Source organism: Cricetulus griseus, chromosome 2 (genome assembly GCF_003668045.3).
Source record: "Cricetulus griseus strain 17A/GY chromosome 2, alternate assembly CriGri-PICRH-1.0, whole genome shotgun sequence".
Lineage (NCBI taxonomy): Eukaryota > Metazoa > Chordata > Mammalia > Rodentia > Cricetidae > Cricetulus > Cricetulus griseus.
In genome coordinates, this window is record NC_048595.1 from 164,667,943 (window position 1) to 164,692,643 (window position 24,701).

At 43.4% G+C, this 24,701-nt stretch overlaps 1 protein-coding gene across 5 annotated transcripts in view; it reads right to left on the reverse strand.

Annotated features, from left to right (window-relative positions):
* The window catches only part of Dym (dymeclin), a 257,330-nt gene that overhangs the window by 24,065 nt on the left and 208,564 nt on the right, over positions 1–24,701 (reverse strand). For 4 of the 5 annotated variants that reach the window (XM_027397915.2, XM_027397914.2, XM_027397913.2 and 1 more), the window contains one exon: positions 24,344–24,457. In XM_027397915.2, coding sequence (XP_027253716.1) covers positions 24,344–24,457 — 114 coding nt within the window. Of the gene's footprint in view, positions 1–15,091; positions 15,143–24,343; positions 24,458–24,701 lie in introns of those variants that run through there. The other variant, XM_035440052.1, reaches the window with a different exon arrangement.

The following is a 24,701-nucleotide window of genomic DNA, read 5'->3' on the forward strand; positions in this document are numbered from 1 at the left end:
CCAGAGGCTGACATCATGTGTCTTCTTCTATCACTACCTAGCTATTTAAAATTAGTTTTTACATTGACATACACATATGTAACACACACACACACACACACACACACACACACACACACACACACACACACACACACAACTGCATGTGTGCATATGTGGAGGTCAGAAGAAATCTTCTAAGAGTTGGCTTTCTCTTTTCACTATGTGAACTTTGGGGATTGAACTAAGGAAATCAGCCTTGATGACCAGTGTCTTTATGTGCTAAGCCTTTATGTGCTAAGCCATCTTGCTGGCTCCACCGTATTTTTTGAGACAGGGTCTGTGACTGAACCTGGGGCTCCCTGGCTCAGCTACAATGGGCTGGTTAGTGACCCTCAACACTCAACCCTGTGCTGGGATTACAGGTATGTGTCACATGACTGGCTTTTTATGTGGGGGCTGGAGATCTGCTTGTACAGTAAGCACTTTACCCACCGAGTCTTCTCCTCATCCTTCTTTCTCCATATTTCATGCAAGGACAGGGTCACAGAGACATGCACGGTTAAAAAAAAAAAAAAAAAAAAGCAAATTCAGGCTGGAGAGATGGCTCAGTGGTTTAGGAGCACTGACTGCTCTTTTTGAGGACCTGTATTCAATTCACAGTACCTACATGGCAGCTCATAACTGTCTGTAATTCCAGTTCCAGGGGACCTGACACCCATGGCAAAACACGAATGTACATAAAATAAAAATAAATAAATAAAAAATGAGCAAATACATCCACAAGTAAATGCAGGTACAGTGTGATGCAGTGAAAGAGACATGGAACCAGTGAGGTCCAGAGCAGAACATACATTCTGGAGCCCTCCTTGGGAAACTAACAAAGAACACAAGTAAGACAGAGAGGTATCCCATCCACCCTGTCTGTGATGGGGCTTGGGGGCAGGTGCGTGCGTGCGTGCGTGCGTGCGTGCGTGCGTGCGTGCGTGCGTGCGTGCGTGTGTGATGCTATGAATTGCCATCGGCTTCCCCAAACTAAGAATTCAAGACATTTACTGCTGTGAGTTGAGGTTGTGAGTTGGGAGGGCTGAAGGGAGCAAAGGCTATTTGTTCTGTTTTATAAAGAAAATATTTCTGTGCAATGCTTTCCAATGGAAGCCACGATTGTTATTTTCTGCTCTATTCTACAGCACAGATCTGACATAATATGAGAAGAGCCGTCCCCTGCCCCCACATACACACCTACTTCAAAGCTTGTTAGCACATACTTTCCTGTGTTGATGCTGGGCAGGCACTGTGCTATATGTACCAGCAGGGCACCACTGATGATGACAACACCCAAGAAACATGTAATAGAGCAAAGCCAAACAAACACACAAGCAACCTGCCCTTAACTTTCTATTCCCAGGAAACATTTGCATTCTGGGGAACATTCTTCCTCTAAACATCAATGAGCACAGTTGGAATCATATGAAAAATATTATGTTTTGAAAACTGTCATGCAACCCTACTTCTAGATGACATCAACCATTTCCTTCTTTCCTTCCTTCCTTCTTTCTCTCTTTCCATTTTTCGAGACAGGGTCTCTCTGTATTGCTTTGGAGCCTGTCCTGGAACTTGCTATGTAGACCAGGCTGGCCTCGAACTCACAGAGATCTGCCTGCCTCTAAGCGTGCGCCACCAATATGCTGGCTCATTTCCTACTTCTCATCTACTCTCCATGCTGCAGAGATTATGCCCAAAGGAAACTACTGAAATGTGTCTGGTGAGATACATAAAAACACACAGTTGTAATTGTTCAAGTAATTCACAACTCTGCTATAATAGCAAGTGCTGGGCTGTGTGTTTACAGATAACAGAAAGGCAAAATGATTGTGCTGGAGACACTTGACTTTTACATACTTATCGCATAAAATGTAGTAACAGTATAAAGTCCAGGGTGTGCATTTCATTAAGACACTTGTGAAGAAGTGAACTGTGTACTTTGCTTTTAAAACAGCCCTTGAACCGGGTGTTGGTGTTGCACGCCTTTAATCCCAGCACTCGGGAGGCAGAGGCAGGCGGATCTCTGTGAGTTCGAGGCCAGCTTGGTCTCCAGAGCGAGTGCCAGGATAGGCTCCAAAGCTACACAGAGAAACCCTGTATTGAAAAAGAAAACACAAAACAAACAAAACAAAACAAAAAACAAAATAAAACAGCCCTTGAAGGTACTTTGAAACCATGACATCAGTTACTGCCAGGGATGTCCCCACTACATCAGATGTGATGGATGCCACACAGCCTCAAGCTGTCAGCTTCAAGCACCTTCTCACAGGTCCTCTGCTTAGATGGAAGTTTGCTTCCTGAGTATAAAGCAGTTCGTTCCTGAGGCAGGTATTTACAGTTTCTATTGTTACAGGAGCCAGTGCTGGGCTGTGCAAAAGGACACCAGGAAGACACTCCTAGTTCCTGTCACAAGTCTGCTTCACAGGCTTCCCTTCTCAGACTAGGGCTATTCTAATCCTCACCCAGGAGCTCAGTTCTCTTTGGGTGGCCAGGCACATGGGACTCTTGGGACCCTGCATGGCATGGGGGCTCTGTAGAAAAATACATGTTCCTCTAATCCTCTTCACCAAAGAAACTAGGAAACATGAAGTACTCTAAGGGATAAATGGACCCCAGGAATGGGAAGTGGCATGAACTCCTGAGCTAATTGGGAGCATGAGGGTAGGGGAGATGGAGCTGTCACAATAAGTGCAAGAGAAGAGGAGTAGAGGAGAGGAAATGGAGGAGCAGAAATTTTCAGTTGGGGGAAGAATAGAGGAGAGAGAGCAAGATGAGAGACACCATACCAGAGGGAGCCACTATAGGTCCGAGAAGAGATCTGGAACTAGGGAGATCTCCAGAGACCTACAAGGATGACACGATCTGACAATCCAGGCAATGGTGGAGAGGATAACCTAAAAGCCCTTCCCCTAAAATGAGATTGATGACTTCTCTTTATGCCATCCTAGAGCCCTCACCCAGTGGCTGATGGAAGCAGAGACAGACATCCACAGATATACACTGAGCTGAAATCTGGAACTTAGTTGAAGAGAGGGAGGAATGAAGAGCAAAGATGTCTGTACCAGGTTGGAGAAACCCACAGAAACAGTTGGCCTGAACAAGGGAGAGCACATTGACCCCAGATGCTGTCTGGGATGCCAGTACAAGACTGATCCAGACCCCTGAACATGGATGTCAATAAGGAGGCACTCCAGGGAGCCTCTGGAAGTGGATTAGGATTTTCCCCTGGTGTAAGAAGGGACTTTGAGAGCCCATCCCACGTGAAGAGTTACACTCTGGCCCTGGACACATGGGGAAGGGCCCAGGACCAGCACAGGAAGATTTAGTGGACTCTGCAGAGCCCCCATTGAGGGCCCTACCCTGCCTGGGGAGTGGTGGGTGGATGGGGTGGGGGATAGGTTGGGGGTGGGGGAGGAGGGATGGGGTGAAGGGAGGGAGAGGGAGAAGGGACTTAAATGTGGAACAAGCTTGTTCCCTAACTTGAACTAATAAAAATAAAAAATAAAAAATAAATCATTAAAAAAGAAAAAAAAAGAAGAAAATACATGTTTCTTTTGGGGAATATTTGTCTGTTCTCCAATGTTAGAATTGGGACTGTGGCATTTGTTAGATAAAAATGACCAAACATTCTGAGCACTCCTACCTTTCGTGTGTTGATGTTATCATACAACAAAACCCACTAATTTCAAGTGTTCAGTTTGATAAATTTTCTTTTTTATCATTTATTTACTTGTATATTTGCATTTTATGTACATCGGTGTTTTGCCTGCATGTGTGTCTGTGTGAGAGTGTTACTACATACAGACAATTGTGAGTTGCCATGTGGGTCCTGGGAACTGAACCTGGGTCCCCTGGAAGAGTAGACAATGCTCTTAACCAGCGAGCCACCTCTCTAGCCCCTGATAAATTTTCTTATCTGCATATAACAATACAATGTGACTTATTACCACAGATATAGACCAGAAACCTTGGTCTAAAGGGCTCCCTCTGACTCCTTCACAATTGAGTCCCTGCACCGCTCCCCTTGGCTCCAGGCAGCTGTACCTTTGCTTCCTGTCACACCTCGCCTTTTCTGGCATTTTATGGATTTCTGATCATCTAACTCTACTTTGATGATTCTAATTTTATGGAAATTAGTCATAAAGCTCAAAATGGAATATACTTAGGTAAATGTACCATACATATTCAAAATACAGTGAATTCTGCCATCGTGGGATGTTCTATAAATGCCAATCAGGGGGAGGTGGTTGACAGCCTTTCAGATCTCCTATATCTTTGCTGATTCTTTTGGTCTAGTTCTATCAATTCCTGAGAGAAGGATGCAAATCTCCAATAAAGATAGTGAGCCGATCTGTTTCATCAACCCTGCCAATGTTCTTGTTACATGACTGTGGTAGCTTGAAAGAAAATGGCCTTGTTGGAGAAAGTGTGTCCCTGTGGGGGTGGGCTTTAAGGTCTACTATGCTCAATCTACACCCAGTGAAACAGACCATTACCTGTTGCCTGCCTATCAAGATGTAGAACTCTCAGCCACTTCTCCAGCACCATGCCTGCCTGCAGGACACCATGGTGATAATGATGATACCATGATGATAATAATGGACTAAACCTCTGAAAATGTAATCTACCCCCACTAAATGTTTCTCCTTTATAAGAGTTGCTATGGTCATGGTGTCTCTTCACAGCAATAGAAAGCTAACAGAGAATCTAAGACAATGATTTTCAAGTGTGGTTTATGGCTACATGCACATTTGCCACAGCCATACTTTGTCATTTGGAACTTGATATGCTTTCACATCTATGCAGTACCTACCTTAGCTTCCTGCTCACTTGTTTGCAAGCCATCTTTTCTTCCATTTGCTTTCTTCCTTGTCTTTTTTTATTGTGTGTATGAGTCTTCTTTCCACAGGTGTAGGTAGGTGCTTACCACTTGCATACCTGGTGCCTGTGATGGTGTCAGATCCCCTGGAACTGGAGTTACAGAGGTTGTAAGTCTCCATGTGGGTGCTGGCAATCCAAATGGAGTCCTTTGAAAGAACAGCTGTTACCTGCTGAACCATCTTCCCAGGCCCTCTTCCATTTACTTTCTTTTTTAAAAAGTGATTTATTCATTTTTATTTTATGTGCATTGATGTTTTGCCTGTATGTATGTTTGTGTGAAGATTCTGGATCCCTGGAACTGGAGTTGCCATGTGGGTGCTGGGAATTGAACCTGGGTCCTCTGGAAGAGCAGCTGGTGCTCTTAACTGTTGAGCCATCTCTCCAGGCCTCTTCCATTTACTTCTACCCCAGTTCCTATGGTTAAAGTACATCTTCTGCAGATGGTTTACTGCTGCATCTTCTTTCATCCATTCTGACAATTCTTCCTTTGGAAAGAGTACTTGAGGCATTACTGTTTAATGGAGTTATTACCTGTTGTCTTATTTTCAGTTTTCTTCCTTCCTTGGTGGGGGGTACTATTTAAAGTGATTTTTAGGACACTACTTTTTTGAGTGGCTTTAAAAATATAATTTGTTGTTATTATGATTATGTGTGTGGGGTGTGGTTCTCTCCCTCCATCTTCACATGAATTCCAGGGATTGATTCTGATTGAGGCTTCCACGGCAAGGCTTTACCTGCTAAGCCATTTCACTGGCTATTGGGTTAGACATTTTTATATGATTTCATAGTGCTTGCTATAGATTACAAATTAGATCCTATAACTTTTCAGTTTTCATAAAGATGGTAATACATCACCTCAGGTGAAACAGACAACTCATAACCACATAGGGCTATTCCTCTCCCCTCCTTCACACTGTAGCTTTTAGAAATCTACATCTACAAACATCAATCTTGAAAGATATGGTGGTTACTTTTAGTTTTAGGAACCTATACAGTTCATAAGGAAAATTAGGGGAAGTGAAGGGAGACAGAATGAGAATACAAATGAAAATCTTGCAGTAATCTGGACGTTTATCATTTCTTGTAAATAGTCTTCATTTTTTGAAACTCTGAATTTCCATCTGTTATCATTTGTGTTAGGCTAGAGAACTTCCTTTAGCATTGCAGAGCAGGCAGGCATGCTGCCAGCAATCTCCTTCACCTTATGGTGTCTTCACTTGGCGGTCAGCCTTGAGGGCTCTCCTTACCTGACAGAACCCTGGATTCACACTCTTTCGTTGTAGCACTTTAAAGAGTCCATCCCAGCCTCTCTGAGGCCATGCAGTTACCGTGAGAACAGGGATGGTAACTGCCCATCATTGCTGTTAGCTGTGTTGTGTGGTCTCTTCTTGGGTCTGCATCATTGTTTGTCAACTGGTTTGACGCCAGTGTATCTTGACTTTGGTTCTCTGTTTACCTAACTGCTTGCTATTAGCATCTCCTATCTACAAACTTGTGTCTTTCCTCTACTTGGGTCTTTTGTATAGTTCCTATTGCTTGCCTGAGACATCTCATTTCTTGACTTAAATTTTCATGCATTGAAAACATGTGTTATCTATGAAAAAATGGGGAAGAGTTATTAGTAGTTACTTCAAAAATCCGTGTCTGTAAGTCCTAACATCTGGTTCATCTTGGGGTTGAGCTTAATTGATTTTCTTTTATGTAGAGAATGTGTTCCATTTTCTTGATTCCTTGGATGTCAGAAAATTTTGGACTGTATCCTGAATAAAATTAATGTTAAGTTGTTGAGAGTCTCCGTATTTTGAGCAGGCTCTGGTTTCTGGGCAGCCCTCCCCCATCATTAACTGGGACATAAGAGTTGATTTTGCAGGTGTGGTTCAAGGTTCAGTCATGGTTGTGGGTAGCCAGCATCAGGGGCTCCTCCTTCTCTTCTGCAATTCCTCCAAGATTCTCAGTATTTAGAGACCTCAAGTTCCCTTTACTAATTCTCCAGGCCAGAGAGGCTGCCACCTGTCCATGTGTTCCCCAATTCTGCTGTGTGGGCATGGATTGCAGTCAGAACAAGCTTTCAAAAGAGTCTGGAGACAGGAACACAGCTTGCTACTTCCCCTCTTCCAAAGGGACAATTGGCCACCCCTTCCTGAGTTGGTACCTATACCATCTTCCAGATCTCCAGATCTCCAGATCTGTGTCTCTCAGTCTTCCTTTAGATTTTTGGCCTTTACTTCTCTCTTCTCCTCCTGCTCCTCTTTCTGTAACAGCTCTGGTTGTCCTGGAAGGAACTCCCACTGTAGACCAGGCTGGCCTCCAACTTACAGAGATCTGCTTGCTTCTACATCTCAAGTGCTGGAATTAAAGGCAGGCTCCACCACCACCCATATAGCCAGCCCTTGATTGTTTTAAGTCAGTGTATTATACACTGCTCAGGAATCAGGCAGACATTTGGAGAAAGACAATTTGGGACTCTTCTGGATGCCTTTTGGGATTCCACCACTCTCTTCAGAATTCACCTTTCTCAGGTTGACCTCTGTGGTTCCCAGGCCAGAAAGTCAGAAAGTTCTTCAGTAAGAGGCCCTCACTACCCTGCTGTTACTACCCGGACTGTACTTGGCTTCAGGCTAAACGTTGTGGAAACAGAAGCAATAAAGCCTGTATCTTCCCTCTAAATGAGCAGACTCCAGGAGTCTACGTCACACACTGGCCAGTTCCTTTGAGTAGTGAAATTTTATATTATTTGTGGTTTTCTGTGGGGGTTATCAACTGGCTGGTTCTCAGATCACCATACCTGAAAGTGGAAACTTAATTTCTCAAGCTGATTTCAACCACACAGCAATATCTAGTGAGTGCCTCTTCTGCATAGGGCAGCGTACTGGAGACGTCAGAATGGGGTTTAGAAACAAAAAACACCAAGGATTCCAAAATGAAGAGAAGTGACAACACACACACACACACACACACACACACACACACACACACACACACACACACACACACACACACAGTACACAGGGGAGCATGGGATACAAATGGTACAAATGGTAAAGAAGGACATGGAGACTAAGTGTTCTGTCTGTGCTTTCTGCAGAGGCAGGATTTCAAAGGAAGATAGGAAGCAGAACCTACAAGAGCACAAGTACTGCTTTCCTAATAGTGCCTAGTTCAGTACACAAGGAAAAGGCTTCAGATGATATGGGCATGGCCAAGTATGAGAAATGATGACAGTGGGTGCCTGTGTTGAGGGGTAAAGACAGGAGATGACCCAATGGAGGGTCTAAAGGCAAGAAATGTCTTAGCTGGCAATTCTAGAAGTAAGAGATAAACAGGGTAATTCTAAGAAGCAGAACATGAAACATATATATGGCCACAAGAAGTTCCTTAATACATTCACTGGACTAATACAATGAGAGGCCTGGCATCCTTTTTGTTGACAAAATAAGAACTCTTAGACAATGTTAATGAAGATTTTAATTGAAGACAGAAATTGTGGGAAGCAGCTTACCATTGAATTTGAGCATGTGCATAGCATAAGCTCACCCCTGAGTCAAGCATTGCTTTTATTATAAACAAATGTATAGCTTTTTGTACATGGGTCGCATATCCAACAATCTTTGAAATTTGGCTCTGGCAGCTGTACTGGATCCCTTTAAATCCCGTGCACACTGGATCACTCTGTTTGCAGATGAAGACAGTTTTACTTCTTCACGTTCAATTGTATGCCACTCAGCCCACCCACACCACCCCAGGGTCTCTGTAGACCAGGCCGATTGTGAACTATGTGGCTGATGATCACCCCCCCCTTCCCGTCCTGATTCTCAGTGCTGGGGTTTTATGTTGTGCTGGGGACTGAACCCAGGGCTTTGTGCATGCCTTGATCTTGATCATACAGGAATAAGTGCTGTCTTCCATTACAGTACATATATAACATTAGCTGGGGGGTTTTCAAGTTCTCAATCACCAAGTGAAGAAGTTCCCTCATATTCCTAGTTTTTTGAGAAACCTATTACGGGGATTAACAAACCGCTCTGTGAAGGCCAGGTAATACACGGTGTAGGCCTTGTGGGTATAGTATGTCACTACTTCATTCTGCCACTTTAGTGCAAAGGCTGCCACAGACAATGCGTAAATAAAACTTTACTTAAGAAAGTCAGTGGCCGGCTAGATTTGGCCCACAAGAGGTTGTTTGTTGGTCTAGTTAGACAATCAATCACATGTGTTCTAGCTTCCTTTCTGTGGCTACTAAAATATTTTGATCAAAAGCAATATAGGCCCTGATGTGGTGGTGTGCACTTTTAATCCTGGCACTTGGGAGGCCGAGGCAGACAGATCTCTGTGAGTTCAAGGCCAGCCTGGTTACACAATGAGACCATGTCTTCAACAACAACAACAACAACAACAAAAACAACAACAACCACAACAACAATCCCCAAAAGAAATTTAAGGGAGGAGTAGGTTCATCTCAGTTACAGGCCATACACAGTCCATCACTGAGAGAAGTCAACGCAGGAACTCAAGCAGGAACCTGAAGCAGAAGCCACAGAAGAAAGCGTCTTGCTGGTTTCTCACTCATGCTCAGCTAGCTTCTCATACAGTTAGGACCACCAGCTCAAGGAAGGGTGCTGACTCCATTGGGCTGGGTCATCCTACATCAATTAAAAATTGAGACAATCCTGCACAGACCTGCCCACAGGGTGATCTGATCTGGATAACCCCTTCATTGAGCTTCCCCTCTCAAGTGACTCTAGGCTGTGTCAAGCTGACAGTCAGTTAACTAGAGCACAGCCATCTCTATACTTCATTTTATCAATATGGCTTAGTACATTAGACTTTTTGCATTCCTAAGACAATTTTCACTTGTTCATGGTATATAACCTTTTCTGTACGTTGGTGGGTTTAGTTTGATACTACTTAGAGATTTTTGAGTCTGTTCACGAGAGACACTCATCCTTTTTCAGAGGTCTAGTTTAGATTTTGAGGTAATGCTAGCTCCATGGAGTAGACATTTTCATAAGTGTCTATTCATTTTTATTCAGGCTAAAGCGATTCCGATTTCTTTGTGATATCTTTGACTCATTAAAACTGTGCTGTCTAATTTTTGAATATCTGTATATTCCCTCAATTAGTTCATCATTGATTACTAATTTAATTGGGTTGTGGTCAGCAAACACATTTGCATGATATAGATTTTTTAAAGATTTTTATTTTATGCGTATGAGTGTTTATGTGTATACATATATACTATGTGTGTGTCTGGTGCCTGTGAAGGTCAGAAGAGGGCACTGCTCTCCCAAGAACTGGAGTAACTGATTGTTGTTTGTCACCATAGGGGTACTAGGAATTGAACATAGGTCATCTGCAAGAGCAGCAAGTGCTCTTAACTGCTGAGCTATTTCTCTAGCCCCCAATGCTAACTGTTTCAAATTTACAATGTGAGATTTATTTTACATGACCTGGCATAATCTTTAAAAGATTATAATAAAGCAGAGTAATGCAGGCTTGTGATCTCAGCACTCGGGAGACCAAGAGTTCAAGGACACCCTGGCCTATGTAGAGGGTTCCAAACCAGACTAGACTACGGAGTGAAACCCTGCTCCAAACAAAGTAATAAAGTGATAGAAAATAAAATATTCTGCACTCTGCTGCCACTGGGTAGAGTACTTGCTGTTACTCAGATCTGGTTGGGAGAGTGGCATTCTTGCTGATGACTGAGTTCCATTATTTTTGAGTTATCTCTCTCTCACAAACAAAAACAGGAGAAGAATGTGCAAGGAGAACATGGTCCATGATGCTCAGAGTGAAAGCTACAGTGCTTGGGAATACACAGAGCTGGTGAAAAGATGAACATGATGAGCCTCTTTCCCACATCAGGGTGGTACTTATTTCTAGGACAGGGCATACTGGGCTTTCTTGGCAATGCTCAAATTCTTTTTTTTTTTTTTTTTTGAGACAGGGTTTCTCTGTGTAACTTTGGAGCCTATGCTGGCACTCGCTCTGGAGACCAGGCTGGCCTCGAACTCACAGAGATCCGCCTGCCTCTGCCTCCCGAGTGCTGGGATTAAAGGCGTGCGCCACCAATGCCCGGCTTGCAATGCTCAAATTCTTGATCTCAACAGTAAACACATGGATCACCCAAGAATGTATATGAATGTATGCCTATATTTTACAATCACCTGTACAGGCAATTTCCTTCTTAATTTAAGTAGGGGAATGGGGATATAATTAATCTGTAAAGGGCTCCTACATAAGTAGTACCTGAGGTCAATCTTCAGAACCCACTTGGGAAAACAGGGACACATGGTGATGTGTGCTTATAATCTCAGGCAGGTAAAGACAGATGGCTTCTAGGTGCTCACTGGCCAGGCAGCCTAGTCTGTTTGGCGAATTACAGGCCAGCAAGAGACATTGCCTTAAAAAGCAAGATGGACAGTGCCAGAGGAATGGCACTCAAGGTAAGACCTCTGCCTCCTCACACATGCACACGTACTTCTTCTCCACAACAGTAAGAAAGAGAGGGTGTTGCTGGTAGATGATTCTTTGACTATCTTTTATTATATGTCACCAGAACAAGCTATCACTGCTGGACCTAATAAACAGAAAGCTAGATACGAAACACAGCCCTTCCAATAGCACTCTAAAGCTGGTGAACAACTATGTAAGCTGAGGGCAAATACACGGCAACTTATCTGAGGCCAAAGAAAAAATGACTCCAGGTACTCTCCAAAACTGTTCCGGGAGCTGGAGAGATGGCTCAGTGGCTAAGAGCTTGGCTGCTTTTCCAGATGACCAAGGTCCTATTTCCAGCACCCACTTGTCAGCTTACAACTGTCTGCAACTCCAGTTTCAGGGTCCAGACACCCTCTTGTGGCCTCCCTTGAGATCAGGCATATGTGTGGTATACAGACATACATGCAGGCAAAACACCCACATGTATACAGTTAAAACAGCAACTGTTTTGGGGGGTTGGCGGTACAGCCTGACAACTGGAGTACAATCCCCAGCACACACAGCTGGAAGGAGAGAACCAACTAATGAAAGCTGTTCTCTGATTTCCACCCAAGCATGCCCTGCCATGCTCAGGCCACCCAGATAACAAATGAAATATAACTTTCATATTTTCAATGTGATAGGGTCATTTTCATTTCAAAGTATATCTAAGTGACCTTTTACATGAACAAAGGTCACTTCTGGATAGAAAGTAAGCAATCAAGTTCAGGACCAGGGTTGTTATATAGGGGATACCCAGGACCAGGGTTATATAGGGGTACCCAGGACCAGGGTTATATAGGGAATACTCAGGACCAGGGTTATATAGAGGTACCCTTCAAGTGGAGCATGACAGTCTGTACAGTCCAGAGAAGAGTCAAGGATTAGTAAATCCTTTGAAATATTTATTTTGAAGTGGGACTGGGTGAAAAATTTATCAGGCCAGGCATGATGACACACAGCTTTAGTCCCAGCACTCAGGAGGCAGAGGCAAGCAAGATCTCTGCAAGCTCTAGGCCAGCCTGATTTATACTGCAAGTTCCAGGACAGCCAGTGCTACATAACAGAGAGACCTTGTCTAAGCCACAACAAACCAAACCAAACCAAACCAAACCAAACCAAACCAAACCAAGCCAAACCTCATCTTTACAGTTTTAAAAACCCTTTCTATTTATTTCGGTTGGGTGGGAGGGATACACACATGTGGGATCAGAGAACACCTTATAGGACTTAGTTCTCTCCCTTACAATATGGATCCCAGGGTTGGACAAACTTGCTGGCAAGCATCTTTATCCACTAGGCCATTTTACTGGTCCCATATCACTACTTTACAAAGTTTTTCAAACATATTTAGTTCTTATCAGGATGAGTGTGTAGTCTCTGAACTGCTGGGCAAAAAGTTCTATGAGATGGTCAACTGTCTCACACTGACTGGTAGGCAACATTGATATTCAAATTCCTCAAAGAACTAGGCTAGACTTCAGGGCCTCAAATCCCCTAAAACCAACAGATTCAGTTCCAAGAAACTGTAAGTGAAATGGGCAGATGTTCACCGGCATCACTGTTGTGATTATCTATGTGTCCATCACTGTCACCTTCAACTCGCTGGAAATGAACATCAGTGTAAGGAAAGTGGCCTCGTCCCCAAACCACCAGTTTTGCTCTGTGTAAGGCACTGCATTGTTGTGTGAATGAATACTGGGCCTTTGCCTTTCTTCTGAAGTTTTCACAAGGCCTTGGGCTGGAAATACGCTTGGGGGAGAACTCTTTGGTGGGTGGGTGGGGTGTGTCCGGATATAAGTGTGCCTGGGTTTCAGTGTGCTTGAATATCAGTGTGCCTGAGAGGGTGAGGCAGGATGATCATGAGTTTAAAGACAGCCTAAGTGACATAGTATGTTAGTTCCAGGCCAGCCCAGGCTACATGGTGAGATCCAATGTCAGAAACCACAAAATAAAAACAAATAAAAAGAAAGAGGAGGAGGGGGGGAGGGGGGAGAAGAAAGTAAGAAAAGGAAAGGGGGAGGGCAAGGCGGGGAGAGAGAGAAGGGGAGGGAGAGGAGGATTCGGCAGCTGTTGCAAATCAAAACAATACCTCTGTTTAAAAAAAAAAAAGTCACAAGAACCAAATACAATTATTTAGTTTTGTACATTTTTTTAATGTGCAGGAATGGAGACTTTAAGAGCTGTAACATCTCCCAAGTGTGGCGTATGTGCATGTAACCATATGTGGTTGCAGAGAACTGAGCTTAAGTGTTTCTGAAAGAGCAGTACCAGGTCAGAGGTCTGGATGGAGCCCAAGGGTCGGCATTTGAACATGTTCTTGGAGGATGGTGATGATCCCTCCTCATTCTAAGGCCCACAGCTAAAAACAACTCACTTAATGCATGAATTTTTAAAACTCTAACACATTAAATAGCATCTGATCATTAAATCAATTTAGTAGGCCTGGTCAGCAATTAAAAATAATATAGGATTATGAGCCCATTATACTTAGTGAGCACTGTTTTATACAAATTTGTTCTAGTTGTATGAAAATATGTATACTGCCACACATGGTACACATACGTGTGTGTGTGTGTGTGTGTGTGTGTGTGTGTGTGTGTGTGTGTGTCTGGGAATGACAGTCAAAAATTTTGAAAGGTAGCTGGGCAGTGGTGCATCCCTTACTCCCAGCACTTGGGAGGCAGAGGCAAGAGGGATCTCTGTGAGTTCAAGGATAGCCTGGTCTACAGAGTAAGTGCTGGGTCAGCCAGGATTACATAGAGAAACCCTGTATCAAAAATCAGAAAGTTTGAAAGGTACTAGTTTAATGACTTTATTGTGCCATTAAGTGACAAAAGCCACATTGATTTGGCAGGAGAATTTATGAGTCCAGTTGTTTCCATTGGATGCTAAGCTAAATGTGCCTTGGACTGTCACTCATTCAGAGATTTCCTTTGCTCAGATTTTTTCTTTCACCTTGGACTTTTGTAAATGTCACCTTCCTTCATGGAGGACAGAGTGAAGCCTTGGCCTCTCCTTAACTCTCCCTGACTAGTCCAGCCATGTTCTCCTTCTATAACTCACTCTCTCTACCTAACAAAACAGGGTGAACTGCCCTTTTGTTAGCTATCTCTGCCAGGGTGTACCTTTCCTCTCCTGAGGGCTGGGTGATGTTGTATGTGTCTTTGTTTTCTCAAAGACATCCAGCAATACTGCACTCAATGGGGTAAAATAACTACTTGGGTAGAACAAACAGTCAAAGCACAATTAAGTTGCAACGTACTATTTGTACGTTACAGGAATCAGATATCTGACAGAAGTGACATTTGGGGAAAAGAAGGAGGAGGTTTCCAATGGGAGAAAGGGGAAGTTGTAAAATTCCATATTAAAAATCTATACAATATGTTCCATAAGCATGCATATGCAGACAAAACACACATAAAACAAAACAATCAAATCTAGACAAATTAATCTAACTTTTTTTGTGTATACAACTCCTTATGCAACTAATGACAACAGTGAAAATATTCTAAACATTTCATTTAAAAAATGAAGGCTTTAAAACTCACTGATGGACTGGAGAGATAGCTCAGCAGGTAAAGAGCTTGCTATATAAACCTGATGGACTGAGTTCAGGTCTCCAGACTCAGGAAAAGGTTGGACACAGTAGTGCAAGTGGCTAATCCTTCTGGGAGGTGGGAAGCAGAGATGAGAAAACCGTCAGGAGCTCAGGGCCAGCTCACTTGGTACCCACACCATCGAATAACAGGAAAACCTTGTATAAAACAAGGAAGAAGGCAGGTGAGGACTGACACCTGAGGTTGGCCTCTGACCTCCACACAGGCACTGTGGCACACTCATGCCCACACTCACATATACAGACTAATATTCCCCTGCCATGCAAACTACTACATCTAGTGTGAGTTGGTTGTTACTTTTAATTATTATGATTTATCAAGTTATTCCACAATTTCCTATTTGCACGGAGACAAGTCATCTTTTTATTAAATTTTCCGTGAAAACAGGACCTGAGTTTCAAATGCTACACATGGTAACTATCTTAATCCTCCAATGACACAGATAATTAACTGAGCCCATGAAAAGGGGGAAGCAGGAACCTTATACTCTCCTGTATGAGGTGATGCGGCAGTGAGCACACACGGAATGGAATGATTTATGTTCCACTCCCATGTCATTCAAACTGCTCTCAGTCAGCGAAATGGCAGCCAGGACCTGCTGTGCTGTGGGTGCAGACAGCAAGGGCTCTGAGCCATGGCTACTAACTAACACAGCTTGGAAGCACATGCTAACTTTATTCCTACCAAACCCTAAATGAGAAACAAGCAAGAGGGTTTCAGAGCTTGTCCTTTATTCTCATCCAAGCACAGAGATCGGGAAAACATGATGACCTAGTGAAGTCTTTCCCAGACTTCATGGAACACCAGTAATGTTCCATGTTTAGATTGATATTAATTCTATTTACTTTGAACAGCCCCGTTGTTTAACTGTATAGACAAATTTAGCCAATGAGTATACATTCCCACACAGACTATTATGCAAATATTTTAGAAGACTATGTCAAATAATATTTGATTGAAAACTATTTTATTTGGTTGAATGTCAATTACTGTGCCACGGTCTTCTAGCCCTTTATGTTAACTTGTCCAAAACTGGGGGAATGATTCTACAAATTGAGTTTTCATTTTTCAATGAAGGAAACGTCAAATGTCAGGCTCATCTGCTTAGCTAGTGAGTAAATTCATGAATTCTATGGTACTCTTAAGCCAAGTTAGTCAAAAAGCTACAATATAATGTTTTAATATATATGGTAAATCACTATGTAGACACTTCCACATTAAAATATGGAGCTTATTAAAATAGTATTTCCAATCTGAAATCCATTTCTACCAATCTATTGCATGTGTAAAGCTATTATTATATGCCAATATTGTATTTGTGTATATAAGCAGACTACCCTGAAGGACTCTGGTCACACGTGGTGTGCCAACATTATTAACACACAGCTTTTCCAATCAACTTCAGACATTGTGCTATCCTGTGAATTAAATTCTTGAGGTTTTAGGTGATTTAATTTAATATAAATACCAGACTCCCCCAAAATGATGAAACCAATTGAGGTAAGGCCTGGTTCCAAGGCTAAACAGCCCCCCCCCTCCACCACGTCACAGCTGTGACAATGATAGGTTCAGCAGACAATCATTGGATCAGCAGAGTGTGGCCCACTATGCCAGTAAATGTATCTTCAGCTTCTCTTCAGGTACAGGTGATGGATTGTTTTGTTTTCTGTTTTTAAACTGAACCATCCATCTTCCAACATCTCTAACCACTGACTGCAGTGGCAAGCGGAGCCCAGGGATACAATTTTTTTTTTTTTTTTTTCTGGCATGCTCCAGAACAAAACTACCTGTCTGACTTAAAGGATTTTGCTGTGACCTTGGCCTTAATCGTATATTACTCTAAGCAAGGGTTAACGTCTCTGGGACTCCCACAAATCAACTAATTTCTCTGTTGGCCCAAACCATGAAGCAGGCTGCATTTCCATGTATATGTGACTGTCTAAAAGAGCCATTTCTTCTTGAGCACAGCAGAATAAAAAGACAATCCATCCAAATTGGAGTGTGTGGCCTGCACACTGTCACTCATTTTGTTCCAAGGTCAATATTAAGGTCAGCCTTCACTATTTTCTATGCCCATGGAAAGGCTCTTGATCCAAGAGTGTGTATTAAAGGAACTAGAAAACAAACCAGGCATCACAGCATGGACCAAGGACACAGGGAGTGGGGGTGAAGTGACAGAAAGGCGCCGAGGCACGCCAGGAAGAGAGGTGCACAGAGGGAAGGTGCCTGGGAACACAGCGAAGCACAAAGCATTAGCTGTTAGTGGAAGAGGAGGAGGAGGGAAAGGAAGGTGCAGAAAGGTCAGGCAAAAGGTGGCCCAGCCCCCAGCCTGGTCTTCGGCACACAAGGTACAAGACTGATCTGCAGCACTGCACAGTGCCAAGAAGTACTCAGAGTACTAGGAGTCCATTGCCACAGCTAGACAACTCTGGGCAAAAATAAACAAAGGTCACACTGAACTATAACCTCCAGAGTGAACTACAAAGTCCTCACTTGGCAAACACAATGGTAAGTTCCTCACGGTGTCAGCCAGACCTACTGAAGGATGATAAAATCAATGGCCAAATTCTAAGGAAAAACAAGACACCAGTAAAGATGTTAAGCGTCACTCCCAAGATTTTTACCATTTTCAAAGGAACAAATGGTCATGTGTCACTGGAGAAACCTGGAGATGCTAAACAATATCTCTAGAGAAGAAACCTGCAGACACCATACACCTGACCATGCTGCATGAGGGCAGTATGCTTCTGGGGCCTTGGCCAAATATGAACAGCTTTAATAGAATCAGGAGATTCTACTGAAAATCAGAAAGACCCAAATACAACAGAAGTGACCAGGACCTGTTAGCAATGTCATGAACAGGACAGATGAGGAGCTCAAGACACAGCATTTAACAGCAAGGGTACTGCAGAACAGGCTGGTGGGGCAAAGGGCACTCTTTCATTAGTCACTGCTTCCTAACACAACATTTGTTTTACAGTTTTAACTTATTGTATCTTCTCCACCACTGCAAGCTCTATGCCATCAGGACTTGTTTGTTTTGTCCTCTGCTGTATCCACTGTGTCTAGGACAGTGCTAGAACAGAGACAGACAATTACAGACATTAAAACTTTAGAAGATGGTGAATAAAAATTTGAAAAGCATGTCTGAAGGCACAGTATTTTTGACTTCTCAACCCCCAGATGCTAAGAAGCTCGTTTCCCCCATACAGTACATTAACATGGGCTGTTCACTTCTCTACTCATCTCATGGACTGAGCAAGGCAGCAGGGGCTGCAGAAGAGCGACACTTCCTGTTCTCAAGCAACCTACGGGTGGAGTGGAAAGACATTTAACATCTAAATACAGGGCAAAAGAGGACAAGATACAGAAATAAAGTGCTCTAGACATTTGAAGGAGAGAGACTTATGTGGTTGGAAGAATAAAAAGAAAGTCTTCATAAATCCCTTGAATTTTAGTAGGGCCTTTAAAGAATGTTCACAATTTGGATAAGGGAAAGGCCAAGGTAAAAGGGAATGACATGTCCAGATCATAGAGAAGGAGAAAAGGGAATTTGCACGTCCAGATGAGTGAGCTGCAGAAGCGAATCCACAGAGGAAGGCAAGAGATGGACACAGATGCAGAGTTGCCTGGAGCCAGGGTGGGGTGGGTAGGGGCCACTGGGAGAGGAGAGGACTGTGAGCTGTCTAGAATCCCAGAGTAAGAATTTCAAGCTCTATCTGCTGGTAGGTAACAGGGCACTGCTCTGCAAAACTCAGCATAGATTCAAGGAAAAAAAAAAAAAAAAAAAAAAAAAAAAAAAAAAAAAAAAAAAGGACAGTATAATTCCGGACTCTAAAAATCACAAGAAATCTTTGGTACAATTCTGTGCAGCCTTTTATCATAAGACTGTGTGTGTGTGTTTTTTTTTTTTTTTTTTTTTGTGTGTGTCTATGTACATGGTATGTGCAGGCATATGTGCTTGTGTGTGTGTGTACGTGTGCATATACATATGTGTGTTATTGGCATCAGAGGTTTTGTTTCTCTGCTCTCCATTCTGTTTATGAAGCAGGGTCTCTCAACTGAACCCAGAGGTCACAGACAGCTAGACTGGCTAGCCAGCTTGGATTGACACCTTGTGAATGCTATTTTTACAGGTAGCTACCAAGCCCACTCACCATTTACATAGCTCTTGGAGACTGGAACTCCTATCCTCACATTGAGACGGCAAGTGTTTTATCCAGTATGCCATCTCCCCAGCTCCTCCACCTTATTTTTAAGACAGGGTCTCTTGTTGAACCTGGTGGTGTAGCAGACTTTCTTTTAGGCCACCAAAAACCAGCTCCCAAATAAAGACACGAAGACTTCCTATTAGTTATGAATGTTTGTTTCTTGCTAGCTCTTATAACTTTATTTAACCTTTTCTCTTCATCTACATTTTGCCTCGGGGCTTTTTTTTTTTTTTTTTAACCTTTCTTTCATTCTGTATGTCCTACCCTGCGTCTGTTTGTCTGGCAACTGCCTGGCTGGCTAGCCCTGGGCATTTCCCTCTCTTTCTCCCTTAGTTCTCTCCTGTTTTCTTTCAAGCCTAGATTCTTCCTAATACTTATGCCTCTGACCACCAGCCCTGCCTATCCTTCTACTATCTAGCTATTGGCCGTTCAGTTTTTTATTACACCAATCAGGTGCTTTAGGCAGGCAAAGCAACACATCTTTACACTGTTAAACAAATGCAGCATAAAAGAATATAATAAATCTTTGCCTAGTTGAAGCAGTATTCTACAAGAACCTGAAGTTCACCAAGACTATCTAACAATGGGCTGCAGGGATCTGCCTGTCTCCACTGTCCCAGCACTGGGGTTGCAAATATGTGCCTCTGACAGCAGCTTTTTACATGGGTGCTATGGGTCTTCATGCTTGCGCAGCAAGCAGTTTACCAATGGAGCCACTCCCCAAGCTCCTATAGAACTTCTTTTAACCCACTTCTCCTATGCCCTTGGGTCACATGATGCTCTTATATTTGCTCCCAGACTTTGCTGCAGGTATCTCATTGTGTGGTCAGAAAGACACACACATTGATTGCTTGAAAATCTCAGTAGTTAAAAGATACCTTCTTTAAAGAGAACAAAAGCCCTCATGGTCCAATTTCCACCCCCAAAGATAAAATGCCTGATTCTTCTATGATGTAATCCTTGCAGTGGTCAGACACTGAATCTCCTGGGATCTTCTCTTCCTCAGGTTTTGCACCCTTTCCTCACCTCATGTGATGTACAGGTTCTGTACTGTAACCTCACCTGCTTCTCTGGCTCACACTTGGGCTTACTAGCAATGTTTGCTAAGCATGATCTCAGACTAAGGCTAACATATGAGTGCTCTTCATCTCAGCCCGGGCAAGCACAGGGTGAAAATCGCCTGGAGAAAGGCTGCTTTGGTGATGCCTATTGCTGGGCCCAGCTCTGCACTCCAGCATCACTCAATGTCTTGAGGTCTTAGCTGCTTCACTTAGAAAGCTGAGGTGACAACAGGATCAGTTCACTGCCGTACAACACTTAGAAAGATATCCTACAGCATTACTATTACTGTAGAATTTAAGTTCTAAAATTTGCTGACAAGTTACATTTGCCAGAATTTTGAGAAACAGTGTCAGAAGATTAAAAAGGCTGGCACAGCATGGAAGAAATCAGTACAGATACTACTAGAAAAACTAGAAATAGATCTAGTGTGCCAGTCAGTTTTATGTCAACTTGACACATTCTAGAGTCAATTGGGAAGAGGGACTGTCAATTAACAAAATGTCTCCCTAGGACTGGCCTGTGGGTAAGCTGTGGTGTTTCTTGACTGATGATTGATGTGGGAGGGCCCAGTTCCCTGTGGGGTACCACTCCTAGGCTGGTGGTCCTATGTTCATCCTGAGTTCTATAAGAAAGCTGAGCAAGGTATGAGGAGCAAGCCAGTAAGCAGCACCCCTCCATGGCTTCTGCATCAGCTCTGGCTTCTAGGTTTCTGCCCTGTTTGAGTTCCTGTTCTTCCTGACTTCCTTGGATGATGGAATACAAGCTGCAAGATGAGATAAACCCTTTCTTCCAAGGTGCTTTTGGTAATGGTGTTTTATCACAGCAAAAGAAACCTAATCAAGACATCCAGCAATCCTAGTATTGGATATATATCTAAAATAGTCACCCCCACTTTCCCACTGCCTCACTCTTCACAATAGCCATTAAGTGGGCTGACCCAGGGGGGTATGGATGAGTGAATGGACAAGGAAATGTGGTACACACACAATGGAACAGTACTCAGCTGTAAACAATTCTGCCACATACAGCAAAGTGGATGGGAGATGGAAATAAGTCCGGTACACAAAGACAAACATCATATGTTCTTACTTATACGTGGAAGAACAACATTGATCTATCTGAGACAAGAGGAGTATACAAGGGGAGTTAGTTACCAGAGCCCAACAAGGTTGTGGGAGGACGAGGATAGCTTATGGAAATATGAGGTGAACAACTTGTAGTACAGTAGAACTACTATGGTTGCCACTAATCAAGTGAATATTTCATAACAGCTTGAAGCGAGAGTTTTTGGATATTCCCAGAACAAACAGCAAATGTCTGAGGTGATGGAAATGCTACTACCCTGATCTGACCCCACACACGAATATCTCTGTATTAAAAGTAAATATGTACATTTACTGCGCCAAATAAAAAATACAGTAACAATCAAAGGGGCTAGTCCCTCTTCACTATTCATTTACTTATCTTGGGCTTCAATTTTGTTTAAAGGATATACTCAACCAACTCAATGACGGAGACAGAAGCAAAGCCATACTGAGATGGGAGGATGTATAAGTAGGGAACCTTGTCCTTTCTTTCTGGACTGAAGACCCCAGATTGCTCCCTGCTTCCCTGGATTCAAGTTTTCCCAGCATAGCTGGCTGCTGTCTAAGCAGGCTCAGACTGCTCCGTCTGCCTCTTACACACAGGCCATAGAGTGGCTTGCTGCTTCTCATGATGCATCAACAGTGTCTTTATACTCTGGTCACTGAACCCGCTCTCTCCCTTCATGTTATCCAGTGGGGTAATGGCTGAGAGCATGGTGTGGCAGTTCCCAGCAGAGCTCTGCAGGACTTGACTTTAGGCTGTGGCAATGAAAGTGGTATGTGCATGTCCTGCAGGACACAGGAAACCCAGGTCTAGTGCCAGCAGTGGGCAGGCCTGTGGGCTTCAGCTGAAACCTTGTCAGCTGCTCCTGGATGCCCACTTTGAAGCAGCACCACCACACTGGTGGTGACATCCTTGCAGCTTCTGTGGTTTCTCTTCACCGTGCTCTCTAAGGCATTTCTGAGATTTTGAGTTCTTCTGAAATCAGGGGTTTTATTTCTCTGACAGGTTTGGTAGGGTAAACAGAAGTTACTAGTATCAATCAAGTACATATATGACATACTGAAAGCCATAGAACAGGGAAGCTGCAACATGATAGCCAGTATCACTGACGTACTCCAGACTTTCTGTGAGCTGCTACAAACTTCAGCATCTCTGGGGGGCCACTGACAACCTCGGCCATGCACTGAAAAACTTCAGCATCTCTGGGACCACTGATAACTTCAGTCGTGTACTGCAGGCAGGTTCTACAGTCTGGATACAGAATGTTCTTCAAAGGCCCAGACATGAAGGACTTGGTGTCCTGCTCACAGAGCAGTTGAGCATTTAGTGGAAGCACTGAGAGGAACTGAGTAGGTTTGCGAGTTACTGGGGAACACTGCAGCCCCAGTTCTTTCCTCTCTTGTTCCCAGGCTCTGAACTAGGTGTGAAATTTTGTACTGTCACCAGCTCCTGCCATAATATGCTGTCTCATGGCTGGCACAGAGCAATAGGGCCAACTGTTCCACAGGATGAAACCACCACACAAATCTCTCTTCGTCAATTGAGTCCTTCAGTCATTGTGTTACTACAGTAATAAAACTCTGACTAACATGGTTGGTGGAGGCCAGGGGCAGTCTCTGGAGAACAGCCGCTTCAAAACTCCAGCAACTGTGGCATCTTGGGGAGAAGAGGATTCTGGGAAATATAACGACCTTGGTGATCCTCTGTAGCCTAGAGGAGACTGGAGATGAGGCTAGGGATGCAGAGCTGGAAACGCCCTTCTCATATGTGTTTACATGAAACCATTAGTGAAGAGATGGGCAGCAGGTTTGTTTAATTTCTACTCTCTTGAGCAACATCCTTCCTTGTCACAAGCTACATATACTTCAGTGAAATGTCTTGCCTCTAGCATATAGATCTCACTATGTTCTCTGCTACCATGAACTGAAAAGTGGATTGTCTTCTTTGATGTATAAACTACCCTTACCTGTATAGTTTGTTTCTTGTATTTTCTGAGAGAGAAAACTGTTACCACAGATCTAAGTTTTAGTGCTGGTGAGATGAGCCACCACACCAGGTTCTAAGACAGTGGTTCTCGATTTGGGGATCAAATGACCCTTTCATAGGGGTTGCCCAATACCATCAGAAAACAGATATTTACATTACATACAATTCATAACAGTAGCAAAATTACAGTCATGAAGTAGCAACAGAAACAATTTTATGGCTGGGAGTCACCACAGCATGAGGAACTGTATTAAAGGGTTGAAGCATAGGAAGTTGAGAACTGCTACTCTAAGGGATCAGTTCTGAGGCATGGACTTTTACCCATGAGTTCCCTTAAAGAGTGCCTCTGCCACATAAACATAAAGTGTTTTCTTTAAATGCAGAATTTCCCCCATTTCCATGAAGTGCTTTTCTTTCCATTACTGGACCAAGGCATACAGTATGCAGTGTATGGATTACAAGCAAGGGCTTTGGAGCCAGACTGCCTGGACCTGAGTCAGCTCAACCACTCTCTAGTTTTAAAACTCCGGGTGAACCAACCCTTCTATGCTGGCTTCTTCACCTGGTGACTTCAGCTGCTAACATTAGCTACTCCAGAGGGCACTGAATGAGGTAATACACTCAGATGTTGAGGCCCCAGGATGACAAGAGGAGGCACTCACAAGCATCAGGCCCTGCAGTACCTGACATCTTCACCACCTCCACTTCCCATGAGCCTTTGGTGAGGTTTGTATGATTCAATTTGTTTTACTGGAATAAAAATATAGGTGCTAACAGTATGAGCTGCACATGGGGTATGCAGGGTCACTCATGGGATACTCAGTGATGTGCAAGTTCTCTACTGAACTGCAGTTTTGGAGTTGGGATGGGGCAGCGAGAATTTATAGTCTCGATATATGAGCACTAGGTAAGCGGTACAATTCTGCTAGACGCTGACATGTGCATCAAATGATCAGCCGGTGCCGACAGGCAAGTCTTTAGGCAGCTTACCTTTAGTCTGTCTTTGGGCAGTGCCACAACCCCTTGTTTGATGATTTCCAAGACTCTTTCCACTGACAGCTCAGCTCCGGCTTGTAGCAGCCTCGAGCTGAAGAAGGAGATCACCTGGAATGAAAGAGCCATTGAAAGAAAAAATGTATTCATTTTTATTGTATGTGTTTAGCCTGCATTTATATATGTGTACTACATGCATGTCTGCTGTCCACAGAGGTCAGAAGAGGGCATCAGATCCCCAGGAACTGGAGTTACAGATGGTTGTGAGCCAGCATGTTGGGACCTGAACCTCCCATTGCTTCCCAAACAGTTCTCCCTCACCTCATCTGACCCCTCTGTTCTCAGCCTGGAACAC